The sequence below is a fragment of the Pyrgilauda ruficollis genome, unplaced genomic scaffold (assembly GCF_017590135.1).
Source record: "Pyrgilauda ruficollis isolate IOZ18807 unplaced genomic scaffold, ASM1759013v1 scaffold34, whole genome shotgun sequence".
Classification (NCBI taxonomy): Eukaryota; Metazoa; Chordata; class Aves; order Passeriformes; family Passeridae; genus Pyrgilauda; species Pyrgilauda ruficollis.
The window spans coordinates 1,849,687-1,868,449 of record NW_024524822.1 but is presented as its reverse complement, the minus strand read 5'-3'; the positions used below and the strand labels follow the sequence as shown (position 1 = coordinate 1,868,449).

The window sequence follows — 18,763 nt, the reverse complement described above, 5'->3', positions numbered from 1 at the left end:
AGCCACAAACCCCAACAAAAATGTGTTTAACACCCCCAAGACAGCAAATTAATGGCACCTCTCTTATCTCCCTGCTGTGACCTCTGTACCCTGGGTGTACAATTAATCATTTCATCCCAGGAAATGCACTTCCTCACTTTTTCATGGCCTAAACATGATACAAGCACAGGAGGCAAAGGCTCCTCTTGAGCATTTCAGTGTGACCCAGAGGCGACACTTTAAACCCAGCAGTGCCAATAGTGCAACAGAGAAAACCAGCTGAAAACTCAGGGAGGCATTTCATGCTCTCTGTGCAAACTCCCTTTACAGGCTCATTTATATGAAAAGAGATAAAAATTGCCCATTTAATTTGCAGAAGACTAAGCATGCAGCTGGAATGCCAGCCCAGTGCAATGGCAATATCTATCTATCTATCTATCTCTCTATCTATCACTGCAAGGGCAAACAAAAACTTCCACCTAGTTCTGGAGACTCTAGAAAATTCCCTGTCTGTCCATGGGTTCTTGCACAAGTCATGGAAACAGCCCAAAAGTACCCAAAGAACAGCAACACTCCAATAATCCTGCTTGTGCTGCTGAGGAGGGTGGTGGCCTGCAGGATGCTCTGTCCTCCACATCAGGAGGTCACCAGGGGCACAGGAGGATGTAATCAAGACACCCAGAAGCTGCCCAAGCACTGAAAATCCAAGCTCCTTGGAGCCTGTGAAGCTTTCAGTGATACAGAAGTGTATTCACCAGGTTTGGGGCAGCTCCACCAACACACACAGTGACCCCATCTAGGCTGGCTGCCAGGGGCCCAAAAGTGCAAAGAACCCAAGAGAGGAAAAGGAATGACTTGGGAATATCCTACCACTGGTCTCAGGCAGGGAAGTGTTTGTATAATGATGACCAAATCTTGCAGGCTGAGTACCTGCAATCATACCAGCTTGAAAAAACAAGATTTTAAGCCTAATATCTAAATAAAAAGGGGTGACCCACTGGAAACAAGATCAATCCCATAGCTGCTACTCACTCTTCATACTCCATTTGCCACAAAATTCAGATATCTAAGGATACATTCTAAAAATCCAGTCTTCAATACTTTTCAGTGGTCTGGGAAGGAAGGTTGTGTGAAAGGTAGCAGATAATGGATTATTTCAACTGTGCTTGCCAGTCAGGACAGACTTCTTGAGGAGCCTACTGAGGTTTTCACTTCCATCTATACAGGGTGCACTTGGGTCCTTGCAGCAGTGGCTGGGCCAACAGGAAGCTGTGGGAAGCTGTGCCCAAAATCTCAAAAAGATTTCTTCTCTTCTTACCCACAGAGCACCTACAGGTGGCTTTTACACTGCCAGCCTTGTCTGCAGCACCGTGACAAAGCATGGGAGAGCACTCAGGAGGAAAAAAAAGGTGTTAAATGCATCTTGCTGTATCACTCTCACCATATATAGAGAAGCTACAAAATGCCAAAGCAGCTGACAGGATTCCACAAACCGCACTGCAGAGCACCAGTGGCTCCTGAGTTTTGCAGGAAAGACTTTCACACAATACCTGCAGTTTTCTGATATAAAATACGGACCCTTTTCCTTCCCCCTGCAGATGTGCAGATGGCCAGCAGGTCAGTGGATCCACGCTGTAAGGACAGTCCAGTGGCAGCACAGCTCTGGGGAGGAGACTGCAAAGCTGCTGGAGTTGCTGGGTATGGAAAACATTATTTATGTGCCCAGAAGGAGCTGCCTGCCATGGGCCTGGCTCCCACAGACCCACTGAAACCAGTGCTGACCTTCCCCACACAAGGAAAATAATACAGCAACTTTACAAACCACAGCTGTGGCAGGAACACAAAACTATTTCTCACCTTTTATGACAAAAGCAATGCCAGTTGCAAGACAATCACAACCTGCCATTCATCCTCCCATCTCAAGGCACGGCCATGCCATACAAAAGCTGGAGATCACCTGTCGTGCTCTGCTTCCTTCTTTCAAATGCAGCATTGTGTTAGCACCAGGATCCCGCTGCTTTGGGGCTGGAAGTGTTGCTAGAGCAACAAAAATGCTGGAAAGTAGAGCAGAGAACAAAAGGACTCCACAGCCCCACCGAGGATGTGATCAAGGAGACAGTAACAATGTAAAATGGGACCAGGAGACCTCCCTCAGAGCAGGGAACCGCCATCTCCCATCCTCTGCTGGGCAGAGAGATAATTTAGCAAGTAGATCATCCCAGAAAGAAACTCCAGCAGCTCAGCCCCATGTCTGCTTCTTATCAGGAGCCCCATGGCTGACCAGAGCCCTGCTCCTCTCCGTGATCCATCCTTTCATGCCCAGCACGAGGCTGCCATTCCCAGGTGACTTTGTAGGAATTAGGGACATATTTTCCTGTAAAGGCAGAGTAAATCCCTGATTGCATGTCCAGCAGGTTGTCCTTGCAGCAGATGTGGTCAGAATTCCTCTCACTGGACAAATCCAAGTGAGGTGACCTTCCAGAAGTTCACTGAGACAACGGGATCCCACTGCACCTTGCAGGGCTTAGCAGAGGGGCCCTTGCTGTAAGGAACATGGATGCTTTAGGAAATAACCCTCAAAGCAGACTGATTCAGGGATTGCCTTTGTCCCTTCTGGCATGTTCAGCACGGGGACACTGCACCCAAGATGTGTGGAGAGTGTCCTGGCTGGAACTGTCACCCCTGGAGCTGGGCAGGCACAGACAGCAAACACCAGGCTGCTGTGTGATGGCAACCCACTGCCAAAATCCATTCTTGGAGGGTTGTGTTTGCTGCATCAGGCTGTCTGCAGCCCAACCCTAATCCTGGAGAACTTTGCAAGAGCTCAGAAGATCCTCCACACACACTTGGATTCCTTTGTACCACAATGGTCACAAGGACCTGGCTAATTCTGATGCGTAGCTCATGATAAAAAACACAGTTTAAAGGCAACCTTTGTTATGCAACAAAAACTGTCCCTTTGTGCCCGTCACCTGCACCTGTGGCTTTAACCCTGGCTCTGCCAACAGTTTCCAGAAGGCTCTGAGAGGAAAGGGAGCCCCTTGCAGGAGTCGTTTTTGCTACATGGGAGTACAAACCACTCACACAAACTAAGCAACAGCAGCAGAAGTCCTGGAGGAGTCTGGCTTGAAGTATAAAAAGCAAAAAAAAAAAAAAAAAAAAAAAACTTTTTCAAAGCTCAAGCAAATCCTTCATCAGTGAAGGTGATGAAGACACAAAAATCCTCTGGGTGGATTATGAAAATGAGCAAAGACAGGACCAGCTCCAGGGAAGTGAGGCTCAAAGCCTGGCTCAAAGCTGGCCTCAGCTCCTTGTGACCACCTGCACAGGTTACAGAACAAGCAGCAAAGAGGATGAACAGTATTTATTCCCCCCTCTGGATTAAAATTCAGAGGTGGAGAAATCACATGAACTGTGAGGATCCCAGCAGCAGAGCCTGCCTGGCCCTGGGAACACAGGGCCAAGGTTGCTCAGGGAGACTCCACACCTGAGGAAAACTGAAGGGTTTGCTGCAACCTGAGCCAAGGCCCTGCTACCCATGGCTGTGACCTTCCAAACCAGCCCAGTGCCAATGCTCAGGTGCCTCCTCGTGCCTGCTCACAGCTCTGGGGAATCTCTGTCTCCTCTGAGCTCTGCTCAGCAATGCACCTTGCCCATGGCACGCAGAGCAGAGCACTGGGATGTGCTCCAGCCCCACCTCAACTGGCACCTCCAGCCCAGCTTCTCAATTCCAATATAGCTGCTTCCCCATTTGACCCGTTACAACAAAAACCACAGAAAAATACAAAAATTCAAACAGACAGAATGACAAATGCTGGAACTGTGTAATGTAAAAAAAGAAGTAAATTAATCCAAGGACCTGAAGACTGGTCCATTCACAATTTTGGCATATTTTTAGCCATCCCTGATAAAGGCACCTCTATACATGACAGTTCTGTTGAGACAGGTCAAAGTTAGGCCAAGATAAATGCTCTCCTGCCTGAATGTGCTGACACCAACATGGCTGTGCCCCAAAACTTCCCACAAAGAGCTTCAACCTGGGTATCATCATTATACAAACACAATCTGCATTAATAGTCATTGCTTTCAGCATGCAAAGGAGCTGCCGTGATCATCCTGTCAATTATTTCTACAAATCCAATGGATAAAACCAGTAACTGAGGAGAAAACACGTCACATCTGCTTCTTCCTGCCCTGCTGAGGAGGGCTGGGAGAAGCCCAGGAGCCCATCCAAAATGATCTTTATGCCATGGAAGCAGCTCACTTCACTCAGGAAGGTTAATTTTGCCAGCAAAACCTGCAGCCATGTTCCAGCCGTGCAGGACACGCACACAGCGTTCCAGGCAGCGTTCCTGGATGGAGGCATGGCTCACACCTGCCCACCCAGCCAGGGCTGGACCTGCAGCCTGCTCCCAGTGCCTGTGCCACTGTCACCACAACAGCTCTCCCTGCACTGCTGAATGCTCTGGAACTGTATTACCGTCATAATTAGCAATTACTGCTCTGATGCATTAATGTTTGCAAGTCCCAAAGCCACCAGTCTGGCCTTGTTGGGTAACTCCAGAGCAGAGCCTTCAGCAGCGCTGCCCTGCTCCTCTTCCTCCTGCTTTGGGTCTGCCCTGGACCACGGTCTATTTCCCCATGGAATTGTGTTCATATAAACAACCCATGCCACAGGCAGATCCCTCATCACGCCCCTGGGGGCTTGTCAGGGCAAGAAAAGGGGTTTTAATCTGATTTTGGGCACCACATCCCTGGAGAAGCTGCTGCAGTCACATCAGCAGCTCAGAGGATGCACTAGGAAAGACAGAGATGTTAACTGCTCCTCTCAGAAGCTGCCCAGCCCAGCAGGCAGGGAGGTGATACAGCCTCCTGTGGGGAGGGACAGATGTGCCAGTGCCACAGCACAGATGGGGAGCTCAGGGGAGGAGACACAGCACCCAGATAATGGCAGTGGTTACAGGGGATTAGCCCTGAAACTCAGCTTGGAAAAACTCACTGCTCAACTCACATGGAGATTAACAATCATTTTGATTCAAGAATTTCCACAGAAAGAAATGGGCCTGATGAGACACTGTGGTCCTTCCAGCCTGACTGATCCAGTGATTCTGTGGTTGCCCATTTTCCTGGGAATTTCCTTGCAGCGGTGGCCTGTGTCTCTCAGTCCCGAGGCAGCAAGGGAACAATCTGTTGGGACACCCAGGAGCAGGGAAGGTCTGGCAGAGGCAGGAAACCCTCTCTTTCCTCCTCCTTTCCTCCCTGGGTGATGTGACACACAGGGATATTTCCAGTTAGCACAACCCTCCATTGGCCAAACCTTCACACAGTTCTGATAATGCAGTGAGAAAACAATCCTGGCTGATTTTCCTTCCATGCAATTTAACTTCTAGTACTGAATATAACACACTCCTTCCCACTCCTGTGCCCAGAGCCAAACAAAGCTGATCTGCTGGAGAGGGAGGTTTAAGTAGGATTTAAGATCTGCCTGGAACTCCTGGTGGCAGCCCACGATGGAGTGGATCCTACCCAGGCTGAGCAACCACATCAGTTTGTCACATGTGGAATAAAAGAAAGCATTGAGAATTTGTGCCAAAACATTCAGGGCTTTTTCTCATCCAAAAAAAAAAAAAAATTAAAAAGTAAAAGAGCTGAACCAACCAAGAGAGCAGAGCTTTTCCCAGGGTTTCAGCAAGGCGTGATGCAGCCTGTGGCTGGGAGGATCCTGCACTGAGACACAGCAGGGCTGGGGATGCTGGCGGGGGGATCCAGCCCATGGGATCCCCTCCCTGCTCTCCTGCACTCCCCTGCCCTCTGAAACCAGGCCTGAACCCCAGCTGCAGCTGCTGTGCTCTTGCAAGATCACGTAAAAAACCCAAACACAACAGAACAGAAAAGAAAGGTCACTGAGGTGACTCTTTCAATTTTACTTTAGAAAAGTCCTTGACAGGTTGTCAAAGTGGATTTGTTTATTAAAAGTGTATTTTTCCTAGCAAGGAGCACAGAATGTCTGTACAATAGATGTCATAATTGCCCAGGTTTGTTAATAATTGCATCGGCTGGAACAGGATGCATTAGCCTAATTTAAGAACGAAATAAGAACATATGAAAGATCACAGGTCCCATTCTCAAGGTGAATCCAAGGCTGCTATCACAAGTCCAAAGATGAGGAGCTGGACCTTCAGAGTCACACTGGCTTTGATCACAAATAGTTCATACTTTACAAAGTGCTTCTAGAAGTTTTCTATTCCCTTCATCAGGCCAGGCCACGATGTCAAGCAATAAAGCCAAAAACCAGAGCATATAAAATAGTGACCCTTATGTAACTCGCCATCTCTTACCTAATCAAGATAATCTCTACATTCAAAAATTAATATTCAGCAGTTCTTCAACAATTCCAGTTAAAGGCTTCCAACACCAAGTCAGGCCTTTGAACTTTGGGAAAAAATTACCTCTGTTTTACAGCTGGGAAAAGCACCACAGGCAGCAAAACCTCAACCAGCCTTGCCTGGACACTTCTTTTAACTTCTTTTGTTTAAGCTGCTGCCTGCCCCATTGCCTGGGTACGCTGCAGGGAGGCTGCTCTCACCGCAGCTGATGGCAAATCCCTCCCTGACTTCTCTAGGTTTGGATCAGGTCCCAAAACTCTTTTTAATATAATACTCCAGTCTCGGTAATCTTCTGTCTTATGGAGGGTCAATGCTGCAAACTCTGCTTGCACTTAAGTCCTATTGTCTGTCTGCACTAATTCTGCACAGACAGCATTTCCTCAGCCCTCTGCTCAGACAGCACCACACTGACCAGCCCCAGACATGAAGCCAGGCAGCTGCTAAGAGAGAAAAAAGAAAGCCAAACCCATAGATTTACCTTTCCTCAGCACTCAAGCACCAGTCCAAGCCTCATTTCACACATGGGACCATGCTGCAGGAACCCTGGTACACAACCTCTGTGCTTGCAAAGCACCCTCCATACTTACAGGGCAATAAAAATTAGCTTAATTAATAATACATCGGCAAGGAAATGTTAACGAGCACCCAGCAGGGGGGCAGGGACTGCTGTCTAATCTCCTTGTGTGGACTGCTTGCTTTGGCAGGGATCAGCAACTGCATCAGCATCACCATGGGGCAGGGAGGGCTCTGAGTCACCCGGACACGCAGCAAACATTCACATCTCTCTTTAGAGCAGACACTGTTGCATCAGGAGTTACTCTTGGCAGCCCCACGCCAACTTCCACTTGTGGAGTTTTGGTCATTTAAAGAAGAGTTCTGGCTATCCCTGGGCATGCAGAGTATAAATACACACAAACACGGAGCCTCCTCCTCCTCCTCCTGCGGCTCTTTGGCCACGTCTGCAAATTCTGCAGCTCTGCCCACGCCGGCCTCGAGCTGCTGGGTCACGAGAGGGGAGGACCAGACCAAACCTCCCTGTTCTTGGGAGGATATCCAAGCCATTTCCTTAGGGTTTGCCCACCCTAAAGAGGCACAGGGTGCTGAGGCTCATCCCAAGGCAGACAATGGAAATCCCCCCTCCCAGCTGGTTCTCCTCCCTGGCACAGCAGGCAGCTTGGGCACCCCGCAAGTGCCAGCCCGGGGCTCCCAGCCCCAAGGCGGCCCCGGGGCTCATCCCCTGCAGGGCTGTGTGGGGAGGAGGATTCCCGCAGCCAATGGAGCAGCCGCTGCTCCTGCCTTTCATGGGAAGCGTGGCTGGGAACAAAGGCCCGGTGAAGAAAGGCAAGTTGGCTGGTGAAACTGGCCAGGGCCAGACCTGACAGATGAGCCCCATTCCTCATCACCTCCTGCCCTTCCCCTCCTCTTGCACAGCCCTGGGGTCACACCGGCTCGGTACCTGAGCCAACTACTGGCTGGGGACAGGGATGGGGATGGGGACGGGGATGGGGACAATCCGTGTGTCCCATGTCACTGACACAGTCTCAAAGCCCAGTTCCAGCCCACACACGAGCCACATTCCCAGCAAGTCACACAACGTGCACGTCCTCCCTGCACAAAGCACCAGCATCTGCAGGAGGAGGGAAAATTTGGGGCTGCTGTCAGCCAGGGGCAGGAGATAAATGATGTCTATAAAGCAGCCTCTGTGAGGGCAGTCTGGAAGGCTGAGAAAACATCAAACCAATAAGGTTTTAATAAAAGCCATAAATGATTAATACCAACGTGCTCTTATCAAAGGCAAACTCCTAGAAACACAAGAACATAACCAGATCAGCAGCACAAAGGGCACATTCTACAGGGAAGGAAACAGCAAAACTCACAATAAAAACCCAGAAGAAGTGCGAGAAAGGCATGGAGTTCACTGTGTGTGGCAGAAATCTTAAAAATATCTTGAAAAAAAAAACCATGAGAAATACAACTTGCAGCTCCTAGAAACCAGAGTGGAAATAAAAGACAGAATATGATCCCCCCTCGCTGGCCTTTCCCAACGCTGCACGCCGGCAGCTCCTGGCGCTGTGAATTCCCAAATTCAAAGCAGACTGAGCTGCAGTTTGTCTGTCTGCTCGCTGGTGGCAACTCCCTGCTGCAGGGGGATGTGGATTAAAAGACAGGCAGGACCTTCACCTCACCTCTCCACAGGTGCTCCCGGAGCTGGCACTACAGCAAGAGGAAATATTCCAGCTCATCCGAGGGCCATCTTTAAAGGAACAGTCCTTGTTTGTCCTCAGAGTGTGGCAAAAAGGATTAAATATTCCAGATGTCACCTCCAGGCCCGACAGGACACCTTACAAACAATCACCTTTGCATATTAAGAAGGCATTAAAGCACCAATCTGAATCCAGCCCAGCAAAACTAAAGAACACCCTTCCTAATCCAAAGAACAAAAGGATTTCTAATGTATGGGATTCACAGACCCTTAACATTTAAAACACAGAGCCACAAAAGCCATTACAAACAAGTCTGCAATTAAAAGCACCTCATGTCTTGGTTACCAGTTCAGCAATGGTGCTTTTTGCAGAGCCTTCTGGGTGTTGATTTAAGCCATCAAATATTAATAATACTCTTCAATTAATAAAATATTAAGACTCATGTTTTAGATTCTCATAATCTGGAGCTTTATGTGCAAACTGGCAGGGACCTACATGGAACCACACAAACCAGCTCCCAGTCCATTGTTAATACTTTCACCTCCCAACTACAAATATTCTCTTCTTTACACCTCCAAACCCACACTTGACAGGCTGTAAATTTGCTGCCAGCCTCAGTGGACATATGAAATGCACCAAAACAAGAATTTCCCAGGTCCCAAAAATGCAAGTGATTTCAACAACCATCTCCTACTTAGTGCAGGTCCCAGTGACTTCCAGGCTCGAGGTGCTGCCCCAAATCAGATCCCAAATCCTCCTCACAAGGCAGAAGGAGCCAAGAGGAGCCTCCAGCACCTTCCATGTGCCTAAAGCAAAACTCAAATACAGGGAATGAACTTCAGCCAAAGCAGCCAAAAAACCAGCTTTGGGCGACGCCCCAGGAGCTGAGATAATCAAGAGAGGACAAATTAAACTACATGGAAGACAAAATAAAATATACAGAGGGTTTTTCCACCCAGCTGCTCCCACCTGGGCTGAGCTAATCCAGCATCAAACCTGGAGTCAGTCTGGCAACTGGGCAAGGCTTTGGAACCACAGATTTGGGATATTTGCATTCACTGGATGCTGAGGAACACCACGTTTCAGTACCTCCCTCCCAATTCTGTAACAAGCATACTTTCAATTCCCAAATCAGCAGCTGGATGAAGCATGTAATTTTGAAACCCATTAATCCTTTCTAAGTCTTCTACCATGTGCATGTTTAATTTCCCACTTCTTGAAACAATATTATGATTTTTGAGAGAAGCAGAGCTTCTGAATGCTCTGGGTCAGCAGTATGAAACATCCCCAATTCCCACTGAAGCTGGATAAAGCATTGGGGTAATTTGCCTTCTGGCTTTGAGCCTGTGGGAGAAATTACCTATTAAAACTTCCTCTGAAACTGCAAGAATTGGAAATGTGCAACTGGAGAGGAAGAAGGTAGCTCAGATTCTCAAGAAAACAGGAGCTGATGCTTAAAAATGAAAAGAAGGAGGGAAATATGTATTTCATTGCTCTCAGGGCTGTACTCAAATGCACCTGCAGGTCATGGCCAAGAGCCTGGGGAGATCAGGGCTCCCTTTTGCAAGACAACATGCTCAAATCCACATCTGCACTTGAGTTCCAAATTAATTAAAAGCCTGAAGCAGCACTCTGAACAACTTCCACCACAATCAAGGCCCCAGCACAGCCTGTTGCAGCTCAGACACCCGGACTGCCATCCCCTCTCCACAGAGGTGCCCTCGTGCCCTGCTCCCTTCTCTAGGGATGGCTCAGCCCATCAGGTTCCTCCTGGCTGTCCCTAGAAGCAATAAACACCTCATTCCTCTTCTTCCCACCACCGAGGGCAGCAGGAGCAGGCAGTGCTGCTGCAGCTTCCCAGGGCTCCTGGACTGGCTCTGCCCACAGCACAGGGAACGGACCCTTTGGGCATCTTTGCCATCTTTGGGCACCTCTGATCTCCACTCAGCTCGGCTACCTGGTCCTGCTGCTGCTGTAAATGCTGTACTGAGCTCACAGCACCTTCTGGAGCAGGCTTTGGCCCAGCTGACCCAAGGATATTTAATCACTGTTGTTATTTTTATCCCTGTTCGCAAAATTTCACATTTCCCTGGAACGCTCAGTCACTTACCTGGCTTTATTTTGGGTTTATCCATGTCAGCCTGGTTATCTTGCTCCATATTTACTTCCTCCCCAGCTGCACCACCTGCAAATTTCCTCCCTGTCCATGTGCTGGCTCTGCAGGATGATCAGCCTTATGCAAACAGAAGTGGACCTGAATTTTCTGCTCTGCCACTCAGCATCTCCCTGTCCTGAACTGACACTGCCTCAGAGAGCTCTCCTGCCAGAAGGAGACACTGAAAAGGATGGATTAATATTGAATAGCCCATCCCCACCCCCAAGGCAGCCCCTGCTACACCCAGACAGCTCAGGTGGGCTCACCTGCTCAGGATTTGCCTGTGCCAGGAGTCAGGCAGCAGCTTTGAGCCATCCCAGACAGAAACCCGGGCTGAGACAGAAGCAAATGGCAAAACAATGGTGGGGATTGTGCTGGGAATTAAGGAAACAGGAATCCTCTTGGAGCAACATTTCCTACTTGAAAAGAGGATGTGCTGGATATTTTGCTATGCTACAAAGTTTTACTTAAAAGCAGCAAAGCTTTGAAAAGCTTTTCTCTTTTAGACACAGCAATACCACACTGAGCTTTCTTCCAAAGATGGTTTATTCTGGGCTTATGAACTCCCCAGAGCTAGGAGAGCCACACCAAACTCTTCATTCCCTGTTGGATTCACTTTACGACTTCAGCCAGACTCCAGCCATCAGCAATGGGATGTCCCTGCCCACACAGCCTCACATCAAGAGAGCACAGACTCACAGGACTGCTCCCTGTTCCCTCTGATCCACACATACCTGACTGAACTCCGTGGTGACCTTTGGCTTCCACAACAGTCAGGAAGAGAGAACTCTCTAAAATGTGTCTTGGAGCACCCAAACAGACTCCTTGAACCTCTCACAAAACACAATCCCCTCTCACCTCCTCCTTCTCTGGGATGCAGTGGCCCAAACCAGCACTTTGCCAGGGAAAAGCAAGAGGGGAGGTGTGGGAAATGGATTTATAGAAGATTTCAGCATTTCTTGCCTTAAGGTTTGCATACAGCTGCATACAACGTGAGCCCTCTGTCAGGTTTTGAGAATTTACTATAAATCCATTTCCCACAGGGAAGAGCACTTCTGGGGTGGAGAGGGGAAGGGACAGAGCACAGGCAAGCTGCTGAAGGGCAAGGCTCAGACTGCTCCAGATCAGCCCCTGGTCACCCCAGCAGAGCTGCCCTGGCACACACTGGAGATGGACACCCAGGGCCCCAGCACCAGCTCAGGGATGCCGTGCCCTCCTCACCCCGCTGCTCCCAGGGAAGGGATCCAGCTCCAGAGACTCCAACGGGCTCCCTCCATGGAGGAGCTGCTTCTTCTCCTTGTTGCTGTTGGGCTTTTTGCTGGTAATTGCATCTCTCCCAGGGCTTCTGCTGACACAGCAGTGGGAGAACAATTCCTTTGTATTCGTGGACAGAGAACTAAGTGGGCAAAACTCCTCAAACTGAGACCAAGGCTCTGCTTTGAAAAGCAAAAAATAAGCCACCTTGGTCTGGGATCACCTCTAAACTAATAAAGCTGCATCCACAGCAAGGACTTTTATTACAATTTCAGCAAGAAGAAATGAAAAATCATTCTCTCCAGCCAGCATAATTATATTGGAAGAGTTTATTTAAAGTATAACCCAGGCCTTTGATTCTGCCTTGACTGACAAAATGTTCTTCAGATGCTCTCTTCAGTCACATTGGCTCAGTCACATCAGCTTAGCACAGCTGAAGGGCACTTCTAAGGCTTTCTTAAAGCTTCACAAGTCGCATTTGCTCATTCTGTTATTATTTAAAGTTTCTCTAGATGGAAGAAAAGGATGAGTTCCCCACAGGCCTTTGCCAGCCCACAACATGTGAGAATTCATGGAAAAAATAAAAGTTAGCACCTATTTGACTTAGGATAAGACTTTGCCAGGGCCAGGAATGTGTGTAATTATCTTGTTAACAAAGTAACCTACCTACTTCAGAAAAGTTCTAAAACCTCCTTATGAGTACCAGAGAGGGAAAAAAACACCAAACTTCTTTTTCTGTCCAAAGACACAGTTAAAATGTATTAACCTGGTGCCCCAGGAGAAATGTATCACAAGTGAAACACAGGTGTGTTGTGTGTGTTCAGTGTGGTGTGAACACACGTCAGGGATCCCCGGGGAAGCAGCTGCCCCGCAGGACACAGCCCCGAGGAGGAGTGCTGGGGTTTAAAACCCACCAGGTCTTCCTGAGATAAGAGACTGAAATGGGATGTGAATTAAAAACCACAGAGGCCTCTCCTGACTGGCAGGAGGGAATGAGGGAGGGCAGGCCTGGAAGCAGAGCTGGATGGTGCGACACCTGGCAGACACAGAGTGGGAATCTGCAGCTCTTCCCTCCCTGCTCACTGCTCCCAGCTCCTGGCTGCTCCTGGGATCCCTCCTGCACTCAGCACCTGCTGCAGGAGCCTCTCTCCAGGCAGAGCCAGGGAAATGTTGGCCCTTGATGTCGTGGGGAGGTGACTGAGCTGGCAGGGGGCTCACGGAGCTCCCAGCACCGGCTGGAGGGGATGAGAGGCAGGACCAAAGCAGAGAGAAGCCTCAGCATCACAGGTCTGTACACGAGTGTGCACCTGGATCAGAGTCTGTGTGTGACGCACAGCTGGATGACAGTCTGTGTACAGTGCACACCTGTATGACAGTCTGACAATGATGCACACCTGTATTATAGTCTGTGTACAAATGTACACCTGTATTACTGTGTAGAGTGCACATCTGTATTACAGTCTGTGTACAAATGTACACCTGTGTTATAACCTGCGCACAACGCACACCTGTATGACAGTCCATACACAAGTGTACACCTGTATGACAGCCTGTGTATGATGCACACCTGGATCACAGTCTGTGTACAATGCACATCTGTATTACAGTCTCTGTACAGCTGTACACCTGTGTTATAACCTGTGTACAGTGCACACCTGTATGACAGTCTGACAATGATGCACACCTGTATTATAGTCTGTGTACAAATGTACACCTGTATTACTGTGTAGAGTGCACATCTGTATTACAGTCTGTGTACAAATGTACACCTGTGTTATAACCTGTGCACAACGTACACCTGTATGACCGTCCATACACGAGTGTACACCTGTATGACAGCCTGTGTATGATGCACACCTGGATCACAGTCTGTGTACAATGCACATCTGTATTACAGTCGGGAGCTGCTGGTGCTGAGCCCATCCCAGATCCCCAGCCAGGAATTCTGCCCGCTCGTCGCTTTAGAGATCAAAGCTGCACCTCCAGAAGAAAGATTTTACAGATCTGAACAGACAGAGGGGAAGAAAAATGATGAAAAATGCAGCGTGACTTCTAAGGGAACCACTTCACTCAAAGCCACACACGCACCTCGCTTCCTGCACCAGCCTCCCCAGGTCACCATGAGCCCCAGGAAAAACATCACGGCCTGAACTTCAAGCTTGCACCAAACAAGTATTTTGGGAAGAACACAAACACAAGGGCAGCTCTCCAACAAACTGATGCAAACTGGAGGGGCAGCACCAAATCTGATGAACATGCACCATCATACATGCTGGCGGAGCAAGCCTCAATTCCTCAAATCTCAGTTCCTTGAAGTTTAAACTTTAGTGCAGTAGGTCTGAAGCACACAACAACCCCAAACTGGACTGGATATAAGACATCTACTAAAGAAATCCAACAGCAAAATCAGATTTTTCGGCAGCCTTGTGGTCACTGCACCTAAGGACTGCAGCACAGCCATTCCCCAACACAGAGATCACCTGGGACAGGTACCAGAAGAGAACAACAACTGAAGTTCACAGGATTTAGCAAGAACTTTGTGTTTAAAGAGATCCTCCCTCAGCCATCAACACTAAGATCTGGCAAGAAGCTGTTCTACACTGGGAGTTTTTGTCTGGAGTTCAGTGGCTGCCAGCAGAGTTGGTTGGGCACTCCCTGCAGACACACAGACATCACCTTCCCAACCTGCCCAGTCCCTCCCAGCTCTTTGCTGGGAGTAAGGAACTCCTCCCAAAAACACACCTCTGCACCTCTCTTAACCAAGTGAAACAATTCCATCTTGCACTTGGCAGAGCACCGTGGACGTGGGATGTTTTTCCTTGCTCTCCCACACCAGCACTGGGGAAGCAAAGAGCTTCTCCTCCAGTCCCCACATTCCAGCCTGAGTTACACCAACTTCCTCCCCTCTGGCCTCAGAGGGGTATAAGCAAGATCTGGCCTCAGACAGAACTGAGTTCATGGGGGAGGGGAGGAATTAAACTCCAAATGAGTCACTGTTCCCTCTCCATAATCCACAGCAACATCTGGGGATACTCTGTCTGACTCGGAGAGCAGTGGTTCTTAAAGCTCTGCTCAGAGGGCAGACCCAGCCAGGGGCCCTGGAGATGCTTCCCAAAATAAAACCTGTGTGTCTGCAGGGTTAGGACTGACCTGTGCATTAGGAGTTGATGAGCTATGAACCAACTCCTGCCCCAGTTTCAGCCGTGCCACTCTCCTGGAAGAAAAACTGGACCACGGAGTCACAGAGGCACTCAAGGGCTGATTCCTCTGTCACAGGGAAAAATTAACATTCATCCTCTGCAAAAGCACCAGGGAAAGGCAGCAGGATCAGGCCAACTGGGATGGAACAGAAAATGTAAAGGAAACCTTGGACAATCTCCCAGGAAAAATGATGGGAATCCTGCCTGAGGAATAAATCCAAGCTGTCTGCAGCACTTCCAAAGCACTGCCAGTGTCACCTGCATGGCCGTGCCACAAACCTCACCCCACATGGGGCAGACATCCCGGGTCAGAGCACAGCCCTGCCAACAAGGCACTGCAGAGAGAGCTGGGAAAGGCAGCAGCCAGCCTGACACACCTGGGTGGGCCAGATCAGTGACCACACCTGGCTATGGGCACGAGCTCCAGTGGGTCTGTACACGAGTGTGCACCTGGATCAGAGTCTGTGTGTGACGCACAGCTGGATGACAGTCTGTGTACAGTGCACACCTGTATGACAGTCTGACAATGATGCACACCTGTATTATAGTCTGTGTACAAATGTACACCTGTATTACTGTGTAGAGTGCACATCTGTATTACAGTCTGTGTACAAATGTACACCTGTGTTATAACCTGTGCACAACGCACACCTGTATGACAGCCTCTGTACAGCTGTACACCTGTATGACAGTCCATACACGAGTGTACACCTCTATGACAGCCTGTGTGATGCATACCTGTATGACAGCCTCTGTACACTGCACACCCGTGTCACAGCCCGTGTCCGATGCACACCTGTGTCATTACCTGGTGGCTCTCAGTGCACGCCCGCTCAGCAGCCAGCCCCGCTGCTCTCCGCTGTTCCCTGGGGGCACAGACTGTGACAAGTTTACATTCTCTGGCCCCGGGGCAGGAGGCTGGGCCGCACAAGGAGCGCTGCCGCAGCCGTGTGCCCTGGCATCCCCGGGCACGGTCGCAGCCCCGGCTGCCGTCACCGCACGGCAGTGCCCGCTCTCCGGGGCATGCGGGGCCGGTGTCCCCGAGCCCGGCGGGTGACGGGGGCTCTGCGGGCACCGCCACCCCCGGCCGCTCCGGCCGGCACAGGGATGCTGTGGCTGCCCCGGGATCCCTGCGATGTCCCGGGTCAGGCTGGACGGGGCTGGGAGCAGCCGGGGGTAGCGGGAGGTGTCCGTGCCATGGCAGGGGTGGCACCGGATCCCCAGGTCCCTTCCAACCCCAACCGTTCCATCACTGACTGTACATGCCCGGCGCGGCAGGGCAGCGCCCAGGCGGGTCGGCGGGGCTCAGGGGAGGCACGGAAGTGCTGTCGTGTCCCCGGAGGAGCGGAGCGCAGCGCCGGCAGCGCAGACTGCCGAGCCGGGCTCCCCCGGGACGCGCGGCCCCGGCTCCCCCGTGGGGCTCCTCCCGCCCGCGGGCCCCGGACCCTGCATGGCTCCCGCCCGCCGCCGCCCCGGACCCTGCATGGCTCATAGCACCGGCCCGCCCGCCGCCGCCGCCGCCGCGCCCGGCCGGGCCCCGGACTCTGGATGGAGCCGCGCCAGCGCCGCCCCGCCGCATGGGGCGGCCCCGGAACATGGATGGCGGCCCCGCCGCTCCCCCCTCCCGCCTCCGCCACACGCACTCGCTCCCATTGGGGGGAGCCCCGGAATCTGTATGGCACATACCACTGACTCACCGTGGAGGGGTGTAACTTATACAGAGTCCCGGGCCCCCCTACACACAATGGCAGCAGCTCCCACATTCTTCCCCTCAGAGGAGTTGGACTGAACCATGGGGCGGCGGGGGCACGGCCCCCCTCCCGGCCTCCGACAGAACCCGCCTGGCCCTGGGCGATACCACTCCACGCTCCCCCATCTTCCTTCCCCCCGCCCGGGTAGATGGACGCCGCCGCTCTCACTCACCTCGGCATCCACTGTGGCCATGGCCGGAGCCCCGGAGCGCAGCCCCGCCCCCCCGGCGGCTCCTCGCGCCTTGGCTCCGCCCCTTGCCCCTCATTCTTCTCAATGGAGACTCTCGGCCGAGCACAGCGCATGCGCGCGGCAGCATGGCGGCCCCCAGGGGCCCCGCTGTCCGTACGCCGTCATGGCGGCGCCCGTCGGGAGGTGCCGTACAGCCGAGCGGGGATGGCGCTGCGGTGACACGGGGACAGCGCTGGGCTGGGGACGGACCCCGCGCTCCCCGCACCGGCTGCCACAAACCGCGGCCCCTCACTGATCCTGCCAAGACCCCCGAGTCCTCCGCACACCCCCAGAGTGCGGGGGAAGAGCGGCCGCCGTTCCCAGCTGAACGCATCATGAGCTTCCCAAACTTTCAGCAGCACCCGGCAGCACAGCTTGCCAAAAACCTACATAAAATCCCCACAAAAACCTAACCCCAGAAAGCATCAAAATGTCCCTCTGTCTTTCCTGCCAAAAGGTTGAAAATCACCTTCTTTTTTAGCTTCTCCCACTTTTGGGTCATTTCAGCCCAGTTTGTGCAAGGCTTTTGGTGTCTGTGTCCCCTAAAGACAGGGATGGGGCAGAGGGAGCAGCTTGCCCTGGCTCTGCCCCACAGACGGGTCCCTTCAGCCTCTTCACCTCAAGCATCCACAACAGCTTCAACCCTCCCAGAGCCCACAGGGCCCCTCCCAATGCCCAGGCCCTAAACCCATGATTGTAAAACAATTATCCCTTTTACAGCTCTCCAGTAAAGCAGAAAATAGCACAAGGGGGGAGATAAACACCTGCAAGGGTTCCTTGGCCCCACAGCTGCATCAGAAGCCACCCTGAGGAAGTGACACCTGCCCCAGGGAGACACAGGGATGGGCAGGTGTTGCTGCACCAGCCTCCTGGACAGGGCAGTCCGTGTTTTTTGGAGGGAAACAGGAGCCTTTGAGTGCTCCGAAGTCAATTTACACATTTCTTGTCTGCTCTCTGGAGGGACAGACCCCATCCCTTGGTCCTCAGGCCGCTCTCCTGCAGCCCCAGCTGACACCTCGCTCCTCTGAGTGGGCAAATGGACACTTCTGTTCCAGCTCCTCCCGAGGGGCAGCTCCCATCTCTGCTCGGGGACAGGGACAGGAGCCAGGGCACGGCTGGGGCTGGGCCAGGGCAGCTCAGGCTGGAGCTCAGGGCAAGGTTCTTCCCCCAGAGGCTGCTGGCACTGCCCAGGCTCCCCAGGGAATGGGCACGGCCCCGAGGCTGCCAGAGCTCCAGGAGCCTTTGGACAGCGCTGCCAGGGATGCCCAGGGTGGGCTTGGTGGGGGTCTGGGCAGGGACAGGGGCTGGGCTGGGTGATCCTGGTGGGTCTCTCCCCCCTGAGGGTTCCCACTGCGCTTTCCAGGGAATCTCTCGCCCTGCAGAGCTCCGGGCAGCGGCAGCGGCCGTGGGGAGCCCTGGCCGGGTGCTGGGCACAGCCGGGGTTATCCCGCTCCCGTCCCACAGCTGCAGCCCCCGGACACTCCCGGCACAGCTGTGCCAGCTCGGGGCTGTCGCTGTCGCTGTCGCGATGCCCTGAGTGCCCCGGGGGCTGCGCTGCCCCCGCTGCCCTCACACCGCGCTGACCGGGCTGTGGGACAGGCTGGG

The 18,763-nt window shown here is 51.9% G+C and overlaps 1 protein-coding gene across 2 annotated transcripts in view; it reads right to left on the bottom strand.

The window, feature by feature from the left end:
• The window catches only part of EHMT1 (euchromatic histone lysine methyltransferase 1), a 121,832-nt gene extending 104,693 nt beyond the window's left edge, over nt 1-17,139 (bottom strand). The window contains exon 1 of one of the 2 annotated variants that reach the window (XM_041474938.1): nt 17,102-17,139. In XM_041474938.1, coding sequence (XP_041330872.1) covers nt 17,102-17,122 — 21 coding nt within the window. In that variant the 5' untranslated portion in view covers nt 17,123-17,139. Of the gene's footprint in view, nt 1-15,916; nt 16,025-17,101 lie in introns of those variants that run through there. The other variant, XM_041474949.1, reaches the window with a different exon arrangement.
• Nucleotides 17,140-18,763: the final 1,624 nt, after the last annotated feature.